Raw genomic sequence first — 18,024 nt, 5'->3', positions numbered from 1 at the left:
ATTGTCTCCAGATAGCCTAAAATCAGAATAAAAAGGTTGTTCTGGTATATCAAATTTCAAAATATGATAAGATCTTAGGATGAGAAGAAAAGTTAGAGTCCAACCTTCTCCCTAATGTAAAAGAACCTCTTTGTGTGTAAGAATCCCTAACAGTCACGTGGCATCATTGAAAGGACAGTTCTGTTGTGTAAGGTATTTTCAAAGAAGCCCTGTCCGTTATTGAACAATTTTAGTTGTATAGTGTCTCCCTCCACCACTTTAAAATAAACTGAAATTATCTTCCTCTAATTTCTGCATGTTATTCCTGGTCCTGTCTTCTCAATAACATAGAGTAATTCTGTTACTTTTTTCCAGACACTGCTTTAGCTATTTGAAGATAGTTTTATCAAAGATAAATATTTCTAGTTCTTTTAACTGTTCATGTGAAATCATTTCCAGATTCCACATATCCTGGTACCACTTTGGACAAATATTTTCAATATTAAAAGATTTGAATGATTGCTCTAGCTTTTTTCTGAGTCTCTTCCTTATTTTTATTTCGTGTATGTAGCATGTGCTTTTCTTACTTGTGTGACTTCCAGTAGCTTTTATTGCCTTTCAGTGTAGAACCTCTTCTTTCTGGGTGTGTGTTACTGTAGCATGGGAAGCTATCCACCCAGTCAATGCCCTGGACTTGCCTGGGGCTCTATAAACCATGATCATTGAATAAGAAGTTTTATTTGCAGCTATTCTGTCATCTCTGACAGGGTTATCTCACTTTCTCTGCCTTTGAAACATAGAAAATATTTACCAAGAGATGTTTATTTGGTATTTCATTTTTCACCAGTAAAATATACTTTATTAATGTTTGATTATATTATTATAAGCATAGTGTTATAAAAATCAAGGCTTAAGTGTTTATCAAAGTAATGGTATTAAACAGAGTTCTAGTTAGTTAGTAGTGCTCTTTCGGTCGTGAATCTATAGGAAACTATAGCCCACAGGCCAAATCCATTCTGCTCTCTGCTTTTGTGTGGCCTCTGAGCTAAGAATGGTTTTTACATTCTTAAATGGTTGAAAAAATCAAAACAATAATAGTATTTCATGATGTGAAAATTATATGAAATTCAAATTTCTTTCTTTTTTTTTTTTTTTTTTTTTTTTTTTTGTCTTTTTCGTGACCGGCACTCAGCCAGTGAGTACACCGGCCATTCCTATATAGGATCCGAACCGGCGGCGGGAGCGTCACTGCGCTCCCAGTGCCGCACTCTCCCGAGTGCGCCACAGGCTCGGCCCTGAAATTCAAATTTCAATGTTTGTCAATGAAGTTTTATTAGGACACAGCCATGCTCGTTCATTTGCATATTTTTTTCTGGCTGCTTTTGTGCCACAGCAGCACAGTTGAATAGTTGCCACAGAGAGACCATATAGTGTTGTGAGGCTGCCGCATGGAAAAGGAACTAGAAAACCCAACTGAGAATTTAAAAGGGTGTTTTATTGGCTGGCCGGTGACTGTCCCTTCAAGAAAAGTCTCAGAAGGGAACAGCCCTGAATTGAAGTTTAGAGGGATTTTTTTTTTTTTTTTTTTTTTTAAAGATGACCAGTAAGGGGATCTTAACCCTTGACTTGGTGTTGTCAGCACCACGCTCACCCAGTGAGCAACCGGCCATCCCTATATGGGATCTGAACCCGTGGCCTTGGTGTTATCAGCACCACGCTCTCCCGAGTGAGCCACGGGCCAGCCCTTAGAGGGATTTTTAAAAGGTACATTTTTACATTAGTCACACAGTTAAAATTATCATATAGTTACATACTTAGAGTTATCATATAGTCACACACATTCCCTCCTAGTGTGAGGAGGGGGTTTGGGGAGGCCTAGCTCAAGCTGATAACAGAAGCTGAAACAAGCCTGTAGTCACTCAGGGGCAGCTCAGGTGGGGAACATTAAACAAAATTCAAATTTCTCTAATTGTAGGCTAATATTTAGCTTTAAACTTCTGTCAAGGCGGGGCTAAAGAGCCGAGGGTGATTTTTAAACAATAGCATTTTTTAAGCAATTCAAACACCACTTAAACTTCACCAATCTATCTTGTCACACAGCAAGCAGTCTCACAGAAGTGACTTGCCGTATGTTATGAAAGTGGGGTCTACCTATCTCAATAGCTTGCAAAGTCTGAAGTATTTACCATCTTGTTTTGTATTTGTTTTACATTATCCATTGCCAAGTAACAAATTACCCCAAATCTTAGTGACTTAAAAACAACATACGTTCCTTATGTTAGAGTTTCTGTGGATCAGGAATCTGGGTACAGGCTGGCTAACTCCTTTCTTCAAGGTCTCTCACAGGCTGCAGTCAGAGTGTTGGCTGCACTGTAATTATCTCAAGGCTCAACTGAGAAAGGATCTGCTTCCAAACTCATGTGGTTCTTGGCAAGATTTAGTTCCTTGTGGGTTGTTGGACTGAGGGCCTCAGTTCCTTGCTAGCTGTTAGCCAAATACCACCCTCAGTTTCTTGCCATGTGGGCCTGCCTAACATGGCAGCTTGCTTCAAAGCATGAGAGCTGGGAATGCAATAGAGTCAGCTAGAAGATGGAATGTTTTGTAACCTAATCATGAAAGTGACATCCTGTCATCTTTACTATATAATATTGCTTATAAAAAAGGCACTAGGTTCAGCCCACACTTAAGGGGTTGTGAATACCAGAACACAGTGGTCATTGGGGATGATTTTTGAGGTCTGCCTACCATGGACACTTCACAAAAAGGATTGCCAATCCCTGGTCTAGGTAATTAATTTATTATTTGTCCTCCCATGGAGTTTTTATCTTTAGGTAATTATTTTAATACACTGATTTTGTGTGACTTGCTATGTTCTTCTGCATATAAAATCAAGACATTACTTCTGTTGTATGTTTGTATTTTATTCAGTTGATTAGTCAGTTAACACCTTGAATTAGTCCATTTGTGTTTTTTAAAATTTTCTTTTTATAAATGTCTTGATTTTGCAGTTATGTATAGAAAAATTAGAGGTATCATTATTTTTTACTCCATTTTAAGAAGAGATTAAATTTATTTTTCCTTTGGCTCTCATTTTCCTATGAGTTCATGCTAAAATCTTTTACTGGCATATTTTGTAAAGCCTCCTTGATTCTCAATTTGCTGCTCATTCTTTTCTCTTTTTCCTCATTTAGGTATTTCAATATCGGCATCAGTGTTTCCCGGTGTTTTTTGACTAGTTACCCCAAATCTATTAACATTTGTCACAATAATTATTCATCTGTGCCTTCTTCTACATGATGCATTGCATGCAGCAGCTTTAGACTAGAGTCCAGTAAGAGGAGGGGTGTAGCAAGGAGAGGAACAGAGTGAATGACCGTTCGCTTGGCACTCATATTCCTCAACTTTGTATCTTCTTTCCTTCCATCATCCTTTTGATCCTTTTACTCCTGCTTTACTTGCACAACATGTGGGGTTAGGGTTGAATCACACATATTGTATAATTACTCGCTCTGAGTCACTCCTGAGGGGGGCGGAGTGTTTAGAACCCGGAATAAAGCCTAGGGATAATCCTTTCAACCGTGGAAAAGGTCCATCAGAAATGCCATCAGTCTGTTATCATTTCTCACTGCTCCCACCTGAGACCTGGCCTTCTGTTGTTTCCAGGATGATTTGCCAGTGTGGGTACATTGCTGTCACCTCTGTTTACCACCCCAGCCAGTTCCCCACTACTCACATCAACCTGAAGTCTAAAAGGTCAGCCTCATACATACAGGAGAGGGCTAGGGATGGAAGAAGGTGGCCTTCTGTGTTCACAACTCTGTCATTTATTTTGGTCTTTGGAGTGACCTGCTGTTTCTTATGTGCTCGTGGTTCTTCGTGGCCTCCCCCAAGAGGGCCTCATCCTTTTGGATGATAATCTTGGCTCTGTATTCTGGCTCTCTGCCTCTGGCTCTTTTCCCTTTAGTAATCTCTTTGAATTCTTGTATTTCACTCTGCTCTGGGCTCTAAATACTACCTTAATTTTATTGTCACAGCAGCCACTTTGTCCCAAGAAATCCCCAAAGTCTGGGTTCTCCATCCTTTCCCATCAATATTATCTTGCTGTTAGGGAAATGTACTCTAATAGTGATAATGGAGTGGGTGGAGAAGTAAAAGTTTCTAGAGTATTGTATGGGTCACAGAAAAGAAGGAAGAAAGAGGGACAGGGAAGAGGTCTGCCAATAAAAGCCATAGTAAGTGCAGTGAAATCCCAGCTTTAGCCTAAGCTGTGTCAATCTCTGAGATTAAGACATGTTCAAGCATGTCTGATAAACCAGTCTAGTATACCCTGAGGGAGAGGAGCCCAGGCAGACTAGCTTGGTTCAGTAAGGAAGCCTCAGCCATTGAGAGAGGAAGGGCATTTCTAGGTAGTATCTATCACTTTTAGGAAGAAGATGTTATAAGTTAAGAAGAAAGCTCTTTTCAGCAAAATCTTTGTAAGCTCATGGTTCCCTAACTTTGTAAGGAACAGAGGTTTTCTCCTTCAGCACCAGAAGTAGTGGCAGGAGTGTGGTTGCCTCTCAGATGGCTTCCCAGGTAGTGGGTGTAGGAGACATAGTTAGCATGCTGAGGGGAGGAGGGAAAGGGGATGTTTTAGGTGAGAGTACAGAAGAGTATGGATAGCTCACATAAGACATGCCCTGGGGACTCCCAGGAGTATTGGGTGAGACTTCGAGTGCAGTTACAGATGCCACAAGAGCAGGTAAGAGCGTCAGCCAAAGCATCTCATTTTATTATTCTTAATGACCCAGCTGCTATGGCCTACAGAAACATAGATTAAGTGGACCAAGGAAGAACTCAGTAACACCCAAAGAGAAGAGATGGCATGGGACTCTACCCTCAGGGGCAGCCAGTCTCGTGGCTTAAGGAAGGTACACTCCTGTGGAATAGCACCAAGAACACCATTCACCAGGGGACCCCTGTGTGCCAGCTCTGTGCCACAAGGTCACCCACATCATATCCATGAATCCTTTCAACCCTGAAAAATAGGTAGTAGTGTATGCTCTTTTCCAGGTGAAGAACTGGGATGTACCTTGCATAAGGGCTCAGAGCTATTGTGAGGTTGGACTGGGGCCAAGTACAAAGTGCCTGGAAACTTGCTTCATGCTGTCTCACGGGTGATGCTTCCCTTGCTGTTGGTTTCATTCCTACTCTGGCACACACTGATTTCAGATAAAGGACTACAAAGTACCGGCCCACAGACAAGAGGGGAATGAGTTCTTTAATCAATGGAGTATTTGTTGAATAACATTTTACTTCTGTAGAAGAAGAGAAATATAAATAGTTCTTGTCCTAGGAAAATGTATATAGTGTGTGGGAAGATGTGGAATAAATGCATGAAAGTTTCTAATATCAGGGAGTTTTGACAAGGGTTTGAGTGGTAAGAAGAATGCTGTGGAAGTACAAAGGAGGTGTGGGTCCTTGGGGACCGGTTGTCAGGGAAGCATTCATGATCAAGCTGCAGCAAGGGCTGGGGCAGGGGGTGGAAGAGAATGCCTTCCAGGTGGTGGGTAGTACCCCAAGCAGCACCCAGCTGGGCCCACACACCCAGGGCCAAGATGCCCTTGCCTTGTTGCCATTCTTTGTACTCATGTCTGTGGAGCCGTGATCTTGTAAATGAAGTTCATTTTATTATTCCTATTCTACAGGTAATGTTCATTATCATTTAAAACATGCATAAGAGGTAAAAAGTCAATAACAACATCCAGAGACAAACACTGTTAATATTTTGATATATTTCATTTGTCTTTTTTACCTGTATAATGTGCTCATATTAGAAATATAATTTTATGATTTGTAGTTTTTGCTTAAATTTATATCATAAGCACTCTATAATTGCAAATTTTTTGGTAAACATAATTTTGTAACTGCTGTATAACATACTGTTGAGTGGAGGCACCATAATATGCTTAACTTTTCCCCTAGTGTTGGACAAATATTTAGAGTAAGTGAAGTTTACTGAAAGTTCTTTCTAACTCAGGCTGGCATATAAATAATTTTATAATTCTGGGACCACATGGGAACCAGGAAGTGAGAGTCAATAACATTAAGGTTGGAAAGATTGTGAACTTTAAATGGAGAACAAATCAAAATAAACAAACAACCCATGAGAATGCATGCCACCTGTGAAAAAGTGAAAAAGTTATTTGCAGACATTTCATTGAAATTGTGAGGAAGAAAGATCCTGAGTGAGCAAGACATAGTAAGTGGTAAACAATTAGACGTTTATTTATTCACTGAATATTTATTGAGGTCCTGCTCTGTGCTAAGCAGTGGTCTAGGCCTTGAGCATAAAGCAGCGAGGAAAACAGAGTCCCTAGTCCCTTAGAGCTTACGTTTTAGTTGGGAGAGATAAATAATAGGTAAACAAATATAAAATATGCTATAAATACCATGAAGAAAAATAAAACAGACAAGGGGAGTGTGGAAAAATAGCTATTTTTGATAGGATGGCTAGAGAACACCTCTGAAAAGGGTAACACTTGAGCAAAGACCTAAGTGGAGTGAAGCAGTGAGCATTGTCCATTATTCCTGATGCTGTTGTACTTAAAAGTTAGTGGTACTTTTTTATTGAGACAGTTTGTTTTATTTCAGTGAACATACAAAACACATGTATGAAGGTTCACAACTTCACTTTTTATTACAAAAATTTTAAAATATTTGTTATAGTGGACACCCTCATACTCACTACCTGGATTGTACCATGAATGTTTTACCATCCTTGCCTATTTCCTATCTAACCATCTATCCATACCTCTCCCATCATAGATTTAATTTAATCTTGTGTCCTTACCCTTTGTTCCATAAGTTCTTAAATGAATCAGTCATGAATTTCTTTTACCACAGGGGCTTTCAAAAACTTAACATTTATGAGTAAGAAGAAATTTTATATTGTTATGGATTTTGATTTTATTTCATTTTGTTTTTTACATGTAATTCTTCAATCCATTTGGAGTTTATTTGGTGTGGTATGAGGCAAGAGTCTTGCTCTTGTTTATTTCCAAAATAGCTGGTTTCCCCAACACATTTGTTAAACAATGCAGCTTTTCCTATGTTGACTGGTCACTTTTTAAAAATAATACAAGTTTTCATATGCTCATATGCCTGAGTATTTTTCAAGATGTTTCTTCTATTCCCTTGATTTGGCTATTGATTTATTTTGCTAGCACCTCTCTTTTACAATTTTGTTTTATAATACATTTTAATGCATCATTAGGCAAGTCACTACCAGTTTTCTTTTTCAGAATGTTCTTAGTTGTGTTATGTCCCTATTCTTGAAAATAAATATTAAAGTCACTCATTCTAAAGTATATTTTTGAAGTATAATATTTGTATTTCTTGCTATTTTGAAAGGAATCTTTCCTCATCTGTAAGGGGATAATAATAACAATCTTTTGATAAGATCGTTGTACAGATTAAATAACGTACACATGAAGTGTTTAAGATAGTATATCAACTCAGAGCCTGTTCTGATTTTACAGAAGTCTCTAAGATTTATTTGGGCCACACCTAATTGCAATTCTTTTCTGTAGTTTCCCAGATACATTTTGAAGCAAGGAAAAAATACTGTCGGTTATTACCAATTCAGAAATCAAGCACATTGGAAGAGGTGAAGTGGCAGCAATACTGGATAAGTGTCTCCCTGCTCTTGTTGTAGGACACTAGTAGTATGACTGTCCCTCAGGAGCCCTTCACCCTCATCCCTACTTCTGCAGTACCCATTCTGTATGGCCAGCAGTGGTCTGGGGTTCAGATTGATGTTCACACTTACATGTCACAATAGGCTGGAATCTTGCACCAGTTTTACTTAGCTTTATAGAAGGATACAGTATAGGAAACATAGTGTATCCAATAACAACATCAAATGTAATCTTTGTCAGAGGCCTTCCAATTGCCTAGGCATTGGCTGCCCAGCCCACAGAAGACACTCTCAGCTGTGAGTGATGAGACCAGGCGGGTAGGTGTGAACCTCCCTAGCATGGGAAGCTCAACACAGCAATTTTATTTTTAGAACTGTCCATGAGCAAATCTCCCAAGGCTCCAGAAAGACACCTGTATCAATCAGGGTTCTCCAGAGAGACAGAATCAATAGGATATGTTATAATTATATGAGAGGGATTTATTAGGGGAATCAGCTCATGGGACTATGAAGAAAAGTCCCACAACAGGCCGTCTCTAAGCTGAATGCTGGTAGCGTGGCTCAGTCCACGTCCAAAGGCCTCAATACCAGGGAAGCTGATGGTGTCCTTGGTATAAGTCCTGGAACCCAAAAGCTGAAGAGTCTTGAGCTCTGATGTCCACGGACAGGCGAGAAGAGTGTATCCCAGCTCCAGCAGATCGAGAGCTTCACCTCTTTCCTCTGTCTTTTGTTCTCTCTGGAAACCCAGCGGATTGGATGGTTCCCAGCCACATTGAGGGTGGGTCTTTCCCACCCAGGCCACTCAGACCCTCATACTAATCTCTGCTGGAAACACTCTCACAGATACACCTAAAAAGATAGCTTTACCAGGTTTCTCAGCTTTCCTTCATCTAATCAAGTTAACACCTAGAATTAACCTTCACATACACCTTTGGGTAGAAGAGAGAACACACAGATGCTTGCATTTTCTGAAAGTCTTTTAAGTTGTTCTGGATGAGAAAAACCCTCAGGACCAAGTGCCTGCTCACACCTCTCAGTCCAGATGCAGCTCACTTCCAGGAGTAGCTTTCACAACAACCTGACACAGCTACCATGTCACATTTATCTTTGCACATATGTTTCAAGGAAACAGTATAAGGAAAAGGTAAAACTGAGATCATCTTCCCATGAAAAATAGGTTTACCCTTTTGTTAACCCTTTCTCCTCACCACCTCAACACCCAGTTTCTGGTTTTGTTTCTGGAACTGTAGTTTTCTGACAGGAATAGGCTCCAGAAACTCCACACTGCTAAAGAAACCCTGTGCCATTCCCTTTACCAAGATGATGGGGAGCCTAAGGATTGTTCCTTAAGTGAGTCTCCTGTGTGCCTCTTGCTTTCACTTCTCCATGGTGGAGTGTGGCTTTCATCATCATCTGATAGAGTCTACTCCAGCTGACTGTGGTGTAAAATTCTCACTCAGGAAAGGGAAGGATTGGCGCTATCACTGCATGCTCCCTCATTAGCACTGTTTTTCAACAGAAATTCCTTCAAATTTCTCCTGTTTCTTCCTGATGTGGTCCCTGCTTCATCTGAATCTAAAGTTTGAGCTCCCTGCCTGCAGCACATGCCACTCACCTTGGTTATATGTCAGTACTGTGGTTTGCCCAGAATGACCTCCCCTGACTTGTTCCCGAGGTCTCCTTGTGCTCCTCTTTCCAGTCTTGGCATCTTGGTGAAGCCATCCCTGTTTTCAGGTGCTCTTCCTTTTGAGGATGGACCCACTATGGTGGACATTTCTCCTTTGTATGTCTTCACAAGACTGGCTGTTCCTTTTCCCAGTGCCTGGTATAGAGTAGACTTCCAATACTCATTGCATTGTTCTTAATGTTTAGGAAGTAATAAATGGCGGAGAGTTAGTACCCTAAGATGATGTCAGCCCATGCACATATTTCTCTTCCCTGATTCTGCAAAAGCAAATGTCACCAACAGCGCGTTAATCTATAATGCCCTGATCCTTTATGCAAAGAATTCTTTCCTGCAAAAAGTACAGTAAAGGTGGAGAAAATGGGAAAGGCTATGTTTATTTTTCCCCAAGAAACAGTTTCTCTCTCAGATATGCTTGTGCCTGATCTGAGGAGAAGATTATCTCTACTTCAGTTTGTAATGATGGAAACAACAAGCAGTGAGCAATGAGAGAATATTAAAGAATGAGAAAGAAGAGAGGGTATTGCTTATTTCTTATTCTACCAATGTTTTCTTAGGCTCCCAGAATGGAGAGCTAGAAGTGGGGTTAGCTTTGAGATTAAACAACACTGCTGTAATTTTTTTTTTTCTTTTTTGGTTAAAAATTACAGTTCCATTGTCATTTCACTGATTCTCAGTGGCTACTTGATACAGCTTCTGTGCCTGTTTTCTTTGTGGTTGCCTTAGAATGAGGGAGTATAACAGGTAGTAGCTCACATTTATCAAGCATTTGCTACATGCCAGGTGCTATGTTTAACACTCTACACATCTTAACAATTGAAGCATCATAATGGATACATTTAGATGGAAACTGTTGTCATCCCCATTTTACAGGTGAGGAAATGGTGATACAAAGAGGTTAACTATCTCAACTTCACACAGTCAAGAAGCAGTCAAGTCAGCATTGAACTCAGCTTGGCCCCAAAGCTTATGTTCTTACTCAACACACTATACTGTCTCTTACACATTTATTATCTGCTTTTGTTCCATAACTGTTATTTTAATGCACAATAGGAGATCATTTTGCAATAATGGAGCAACCGTTTATGTATACTATGTTAAGGTTCTTAATTTCAATCAATCCCTTCATTATTTCTCTCTCATTAAATTATTGATCTGTCTTTTTTTATTGAAACATAGTTGATTATATATATATATATATCTGTGGGGTACAGAGTTGAATATCAATACCTGTGTGTAATATGTGATGTTCAAATCAGGATGATTAGTATATTCAACATTATACAGTATAATCGTTTTTCATGGCCCTTTAGTCCTTTAAAATCTAAGTGCTGAATTCACTTACCTGAATTTGTTAAGAGTTGTTTATGTTGTGAAGTCTTTAATTGTAGAGACTAGTCTATGTTTGGGAGGTCTAATCTAGCCCCAAGCTTCCCCCCACCCCCAGTGAAATATTTGGATGGTAGTCTCCCACTAGGATTGATGTATACTGAAAAATGATTTATTATTTTTGCTTTTGTTCATTTGAGTTTCAGAAATTTGATGTCATAGTATCTCGTTTTAAATATTTTTCACCTTTATTGAAGTATTATCGACTCATTTTAAATATTTTATCTCTTTCAAATGTAGTTTAATTTCAAAGTGTGTTTCACTGAATTTGTTTTTGCTAAAAATACTGTCACCATAATTTCATCCTCTGGTTGTTTTAACAGCAAGTTTTATCTACCTGCAGGAGAATATTAAAAAGTGAGCCTCCATATCCCCAAGAAATGAGCGCTTTAGCCAAAGACCTAATTCAGCGTCTTTTGATGAAAGATCCCAAGAAGAGATTGGGATGTGGTCCACGTGATGCAGATGAAATCAAAGAACATCTCTTCTTTCAGGTCAAATTTATTGAACAGATAGATGGTTTTATACCTCCTGCTATTTTCTGGGTGCTCAGCGTTCTTGGTGAAATTGGTGAACACAGTCCCTGTTGGGGTTATTTTTCCTCTATTTTTTATTAAGGGAACAAGGGACCCTTTTTGGAAAGACCTGAATTCTACTCATATAGACCTATATGGTCTTTTTCTCCCTAAATGGAGTGGGAGTGGGAAAGGTCATAATAGCATTCAGTTTTCTACATACTAATTGGTTAGAGTTTCTGAGTAGTGGTTTCCATTTATGATCTTGTGATTTAGGCATATGGGCTAAGGAGACTTTTATGATATTTTTTTACTTCTCTCTCAGTTCATGAGCTGTTACTGCCACTGTGTTCCACCTTTTACATAGTGATTTCATCTCTTTCTCTTTTCCCAGGAAAAATCTTAGAAAATTTGAAATCTACCTATTTCTCATTTATCTATGACATATAGAGAGTTATTCATTTATTTTCTTTGTCCTTGTGATAGAGCTTTTCTTATTCTGAAAAGCCTAATGAGACCCATTCTACAGAGCAGTAACATATCTGTTCAGTTTAGTCTGTTCAACTTAGTCCAAAAACACCAAAATATTAAATAACTGAAAAAAAGTTATATTGACCGAGTTGGCTAGTTGTTTCAGTCTAAATGGTCAAACCTGGGATGCCAAGACCTTGATTTCTAAAACTCTGAGCATATGCCTTTTAAAAATTTTCATCATATCAACAAGCATGACCTAAATATTTATGGCCTGAAGGGACCTTCTGGGTTTTGGGGGTTTTTTATTCTGCAACTACACTTTTACATTATCATCACCAAAAGAAATGAGAAGAGCATACCAAAATGAAGAAAAAATTCTTCTGTCAAGTAGACTTTCATGTTGTTATTTATTGTTTTTTACGTATAGAAAAACAAATATTGATTGAAAATAAGAATCATTTCTCACTTCTGTGCTCAAAAAAGGGCATATTTATTTCAGTCTCTCAGTGTAACCATTTTTTGAAATATTACTACATAGCTTACAATAGTTTAGTAACATAGTAAGAAATACATTTAGAATAAAATTAACTTCTCAGTATGTGCATTTCATATTCATATGGCTTGGGAAAATTACTATTTGAAAAACTATTTCAAATATCTTGTTTAAAAGTTTGGCTTAAAAATTAACAATCAGTTAAAATTCAAGAAACTGTTCAAGCAGAATACCCCCAATCATATTTTCTAGTAATCTTTTTCTCCATTGTCCCCTGTATTTGTGAATATTGCACTATGTCATTCACATTAGAGAAATTTCTCTTTTTGATAGCTTGGAATAGTAATTTTAGATTACTTAATTGCTTTGACTTTTTAAAGATAAGGACACTTTCAGAAAGTCCAGAATTCTACTTATTAAGACCTAATTGGTCTTTTTCTCCATAAATGGAGCGGGAGTGAGAAGGATCATAATAGCATTCAATTTTCTAAACATTAAACCTCCTCCTACCAACAAAATATTTCTTTAAATTACCCCTTTACTCTAGAAGTTTCTCTTAATGTATGTACAGTAGCCAAGCACAAATCATATGCTTGTAATGGAAAATATTATAGCCACACAGAAGAAAGAACACTAAGTAGAAAGTCAAGAGACTGTATTCAAATTCTGACTCCTCCACCAAAAAAAAAAAAAAAGTGAGAAGTTTAGTTCTTATTTCTGGACTTGAGTTTCTGTCTGGATCAAATAAAGAAGATGAATGAAATGATCACTACAACCCATTCTAGCTGAAAAATCTGAAGATCCGTAATTAAATGATTTTGTTTTCATTGCTTCTACAAAGGAGCATAATAAAAACATTTTATGGTAGTTGATTAAACTTGCTGAATTTCATCAACCAAGAAGTGGAGGTTTTCACATTTTACCATCACTGAAATCATTGCACATCTTACAGTGGATGTCGTCTTACTATTCTAATTGGTAATGCTTTTTTCTTTCTTAATGGTATGTAAAATAACGGTGTATCTTACTATCAATGACATCTTAGATTTGAGGAAATATGGTATTAGGAGATCTGTAGGATTCAATTCAATGAGTATTATCTGAGGTTGTTTTAAGTAACAGAAGGAGAATAAAAAAACAGCAGAGGGTTGGATTTGAATAATTATAAAGCATAGCGGTTACTCAGACACTAAGTGTCTGACATGGGTGGAAATGGGGCTTGGATTACCTTATGGGGGAAATGAGAGGCAGTGTTTAAAATGCTTGAATACAATTGAATGATAAAAGAGTGATTACATCAGTATGATAGTATCATTTAAACTTGAAGACATAAGCAAATGCATGATTTGAAGTGAGTTTATTTTCTAATCTGTCCAGATGAACAGGAAGAAAATCAAGTACAGGGGGAGAGCTAAGTAACCCTACCTCTAGAAAAAAGGAATATTTCTTTAGAGTTAATATTCATATCATAGCATTTTGAAGCCCTTTACTGGCTTTTTTTGTTGTTATTATTTTATGTGGGGTTTTTTGTTTGTTTTCATTTTGGCTTAACACTTTCTCAAGAGGCGTAGGACAAATTATTTTTCTATAATCTCTAAAGATAAACTAGGGTGTCTTGGTGCCCCCTGGAGGACACTATGAGACTCCACAGTGATGGAAAGTAGTCTCATCTTTCAAAAACAACATTGGCTGGAGCTATAAGTTATCATCAGAAAATGTGCTCTTGTTTAGAAAAACAATATTTTTAATCATTGGTTTGAAATATGTGCCCTTATTTTTAGCCTCTTTCCCTATTAATTAAAATTCTATTCTACCTTTGTTATTCTTTCTCTTCTTTAGAAAATGAATTGGGATGATTTAGCAGCCAAAAAAGTACCTGCACCGTTTAAGCCAGTCATTAGAGATGAATTAGATGTGAGTAACTTTGCAGAAGAGTTCACAGAAATGGATCCCACCTATTCTCCTGCAGCCCTGCCCCAGAGCTCTGAGAGGCTGTTTCAGGTAACCTACCAGAGTGTGCACGTGTACATTGGCCATATGTGCTTTGGAAGAGAAGACTTAAATTTCCTATATTAAGGTAGTTTTGTTGACATCTTAAAAACGGGATTCTCTAATCTGTTCAAAATTATTAAAAATGGAGATATTGCATATTGTTAACATAAGTTTATGGTTTGCTAAATAGCAGATATTGTTTATGTGTATTTTTGATATAAGGAAGTATTAATTTTATACTTGAAATTTTATTTTTGTTTTGGCTCTTTTATAGAAATACAACGTTTTACCTCTATTTATATAAAATATTCTTTATTTATAAAGAATGTTACCTGATTTTTTGTCTTCAGTGAATAATTTTATTTCCAGCTCTTAAAAGATTCTAAAAAGATTTTATAGTTAGAAAAGGATCTTTATCAGATGTAAGATAAAATACTCAATTACATAGCATCACAGCTTTACTTCTTTGACTCCTATAAGTATACTTTTAGTATGGTTTAATCTGCCATCCAGATTATGTCTCTTACTCATTCCATATTACTGTCTAGCACATGACTGGGTACTTAGTAGATTTTTTAAAAATGTTGATGAACTATTAAATGTTCTAGCTTAAACGGATTAATCATTCATCAAAGCACGTTTGGCTCAGCACATCATTCTACCGTTAGATTTTTCCTTCCAAAACTCAATTTTAAATTTAATTATTCTGGAGAAAAAGAGTGAGTCAAATAATTGCTGAATTAGAAACTAACTTTAATGAAACTTGCTTTTTTTCTAGTTTGAAAAACAACGGCACTTAGACCACTTTGCTTATTAATACCTTGACTATATTGTTTTTGAGACAAGTTGTGATTATAAATGAAATTTTATTTATCAGCAATGCAAGAGATTTGCAGCTATGAGTCAGATTTTGGGGGTGGAATAGGGAAGAAGTCTGTTCCACATTTATTTTGAATTGGTTTAATTCTACCAGAAGATGGCATTATATTCTTCTGAAAAGCATTTTTCTATTGATTTGAAATAAGCTTGCATTTTGGATTGCAAATAAAGTAAGATTAGATTTATTTCAACAAATATTTGAGAGTTTTTCTAAGAAAAAAATTATCACAATCTAGCTTATGCTAAACTGGAAAATTGCAAGTCTTTGTTCTTTACCTTTCCTTTTCTTCTTTAGGGCTATTCCTTTGTTGCTCCTTCCATACTGTTTAAGCGTAATGCAGCTGTCATAGATCCTCTTCAGTTTCACATGGGAGTTGAACGTCCTGGAGTGACAAATGTTGCCAGGAGTGCAATGATGAAGGTATAGAGAAGTGTTTACTTAAATGATATATTTGTGCTTTGCATGAGTGTTTAAATACGAACACTAATTAATGTTCTCAAGTCCAGTAAATTAGTTAATAGAGTTACTATTCAACTAAAGTGCAATTTCAAAAAATGAATGAATGGAAATAGCAATATCTGCCCTAGAGAATTATTAGCATCAATTTCAATGTGCTCCTTTTTACAGTGATAGAGAATTATGTATCCTAAATAAATGATATAGATGAAAATAGAAATGATCTAAAGCAAGCTGAATTTTAGATTATAAATGTATTCCATTCATATTTATTAATATTAATAATTTTATATTACTCTACAATTTTATTTACCCCTTGTGTATTACTAACATTTTCTTAAGTTAACAATGTTGATTTCTTATCAGGACTCTCCATTCTATCAACACTATGACCTAGATCTGAAGGACAAACCATTGGGAGAAGGAAGTTTTTCAATTTGTCGAAAGTGCATACACAAAAAAAGTAACCAAGCATTTGCAGTCAAAATAATCAGCAAAAGGTATAACCATTTCTAACAGTCTGTTTTATGTATTCACACTAGTTAATAAATTCTGTCAGTTGAGATATTTATTTAAAAGAAAATCAACAGTATATTGTAAGGCTTTTTACCCATGGGTCTAACCACTTGACTCATCAGATGGTCTATTATAATTCTAGCTCTAATAGATATTTTCTGATAATCAATTTCAGATATAAATTGTAGTCTGATATGCTTTTGAGCTCATTATGGGGAAACTTCCTTGTGGCGTGATGTGTTTAATCAGACTTGCTTAGTGATTTCAGCAGCTATTGCCATTACTATTAGTTGTATATTTGAAATACTTTTCTCTGAAAGTATTTAGCAAGCTACTGGTAGCTTCGAGAGCTAACTAGTTGTTTCGATAACTGATTATTACCTTCACAATTGTATATTCTTATTACCAAATTGTCAGGCAAGTAGAGCATCCATTTCTTCATATGACAAGCTCTTTTCTGACTCAGAAATAATAAATTTCTCCAGAATAATATGTTACTTTTTCTGGTGGGTGGTATGACTCATTGCTTTCATGGAAATCTCATTCTGGTACTTTGACATGTGAATTCTGAATGCACTGTAAATAAAAACAAAATTAGGGTTGGGGAAGTTCTAACATAAAAACTTGCCTGGAGAGACATGTAGACACTAACGGTTTGATCATGCAGGATGGAAGCCAATACTCAGAAAGAAATAACAGCTTTGAAACTCTGTGAAGGACACCCCAATATCGTGAAGTTGCACGAAATTTTTCATGATCAGGTATTCCACATTTTTTTTCTGTGTGTACTTATTCCCATGCAAGCTTCTACCTATCACCAGTTTTGTTGCTGCTGCTGGGTCAGAGTCAGGGATATGGACATCACCCAGCTACCAGAAAGGGCAAAGAACGTCCCCCCACAGACATTCTAACCCACTCCCAAATCAGTTCATCCTTTCACTTCTGCTTTTTTCAAACAACAGTTGCCACATATGATGTGGAGGACAGAGAGGCAGAAGTTCAATGGCACTGTCAGTAGTGTAGTGTGCTTATTGCCAATACAGCTGCTACCCACCATAGTTTAATCACCACATACCTCTCAGTACTTACTAATTTTGAGCCTTCAACTTTCCTTTCACTTCTAGAGTGGAACTTAGGCTTAGGCCTAAGTACTGCAAGCTAAAGGTCAAATAGGAAAAAGAAGGGCAAAGATATTCCCTTTTATCTTCTTGTTTCACTTGGCAAATTCTGCTCAGACCCCAGGCCAGATCATGCTGCCCCCTCTTCTACTTCCAGTCCTGCTTTCTAACAAGAATCTGCCACAGATACATGTCACTTGGGACTTGGGAGGAACGCCACTGGGTAAGGTCCACATCTCCTCTCAGTCTTCCCACTGCTGCCTCCCATGACAGAAATCGCTCCATTACAGTATTCTTTCCCCGAGACTGGGTAAGATGACACAGTCCTACTCAAGACAACTTGGAGCCTTAAGAGCTAAAACCAATCCTGAATGTGGCTTGCCCTAAATTTTCCGGTGAAGAAACTGAGATTCCAGAGGGTCGTGAGACTTGTTAAAGACCACACAGCAAGCTGGTGAAAATCTACTAGAGAGAAGCTGGTCTGCAGTACTGGGCTCTCTTCATTGTGCTGCTGTAACATCCATGACCTAGGATAGCTGGGGCCCAAGTCTCTACCACAGTGAAGTCTCCTAACGTACTATGGCCTGGAATGTTACATTCCACAGAAACTCACAGAAGTGAAGTAACAGGGTCTCACACTTTGTAAGTGATGAGGCTGGGATCTGAACCCAAGCAGTCCACCTTCAGAGCCCAGCAAGCTTTTAATTACTTTGCTCTGTTGCCTCAGAGAAGATAGAAACAGGCTGATTTTCCCATCAGGAAGTGAGCATCCAAAAATGGCATCATCCTCCACTTGCTCTTTGGTTCTCATAGTCAGAAAAGGAACACCTTTGAAGCAAGAACTCAGAGG

General features: G+C 37.5%; 1 protein-coding gene across 2 annotated transcripts in view; it reads left to right on the top strand.

Annotated features, from left to right (window-relative positions):
- RPS6KA5 (ribosomal protein S6 kinase A5) overlaps positions 1–18,024 on the top strand; it is a 185,271-nt gene that overhangs the window by 150,107 nt on the left and 17,140 nt on the right. For both annotated transcript variants that reach the window (XM_063089104.1, XM_063089105.1), the window contains 5 exons: positions 11,074–11,224; positions 14,052–14,213; positions 15,379–15,504; positions 15,907–16,040; positions 16,724–16,817. In XM_063089104.1, the coding sequence (XP_062945174.1) occupies positions 11,074–11,224; positions 14,052–14,213; positions 15,379–15,504; positions 15,907–16,040; positions 16,724–16,817 (667 nt within the window). The remainder of the gene's footprint in view (positions 1–11,073; positions 11,225–14,051; positions 14,214–15,378; positions 15,505–15,906; positions 16,041–16,723; positions 16,818–18,024) is intronic.

This window comes from Cynocephalus volans, chromosome 3 (genome assembly GCF_027409185.1).
Source record: "Cynocephalus volans isolate mCynVol1 chromosome 3, mCynVol1.pri, whole genome shotgun sequence".
Taxonomy (NCBI): Eukaryota; Metazoa; Chordata; class Mammalia; order Dermoptera; family Cynocephalidae; genus Cynocephalus; species Cynocephalus volans.
This window is presented reverse-complemented; position numbering and strand designations above follow the sequence as displayed.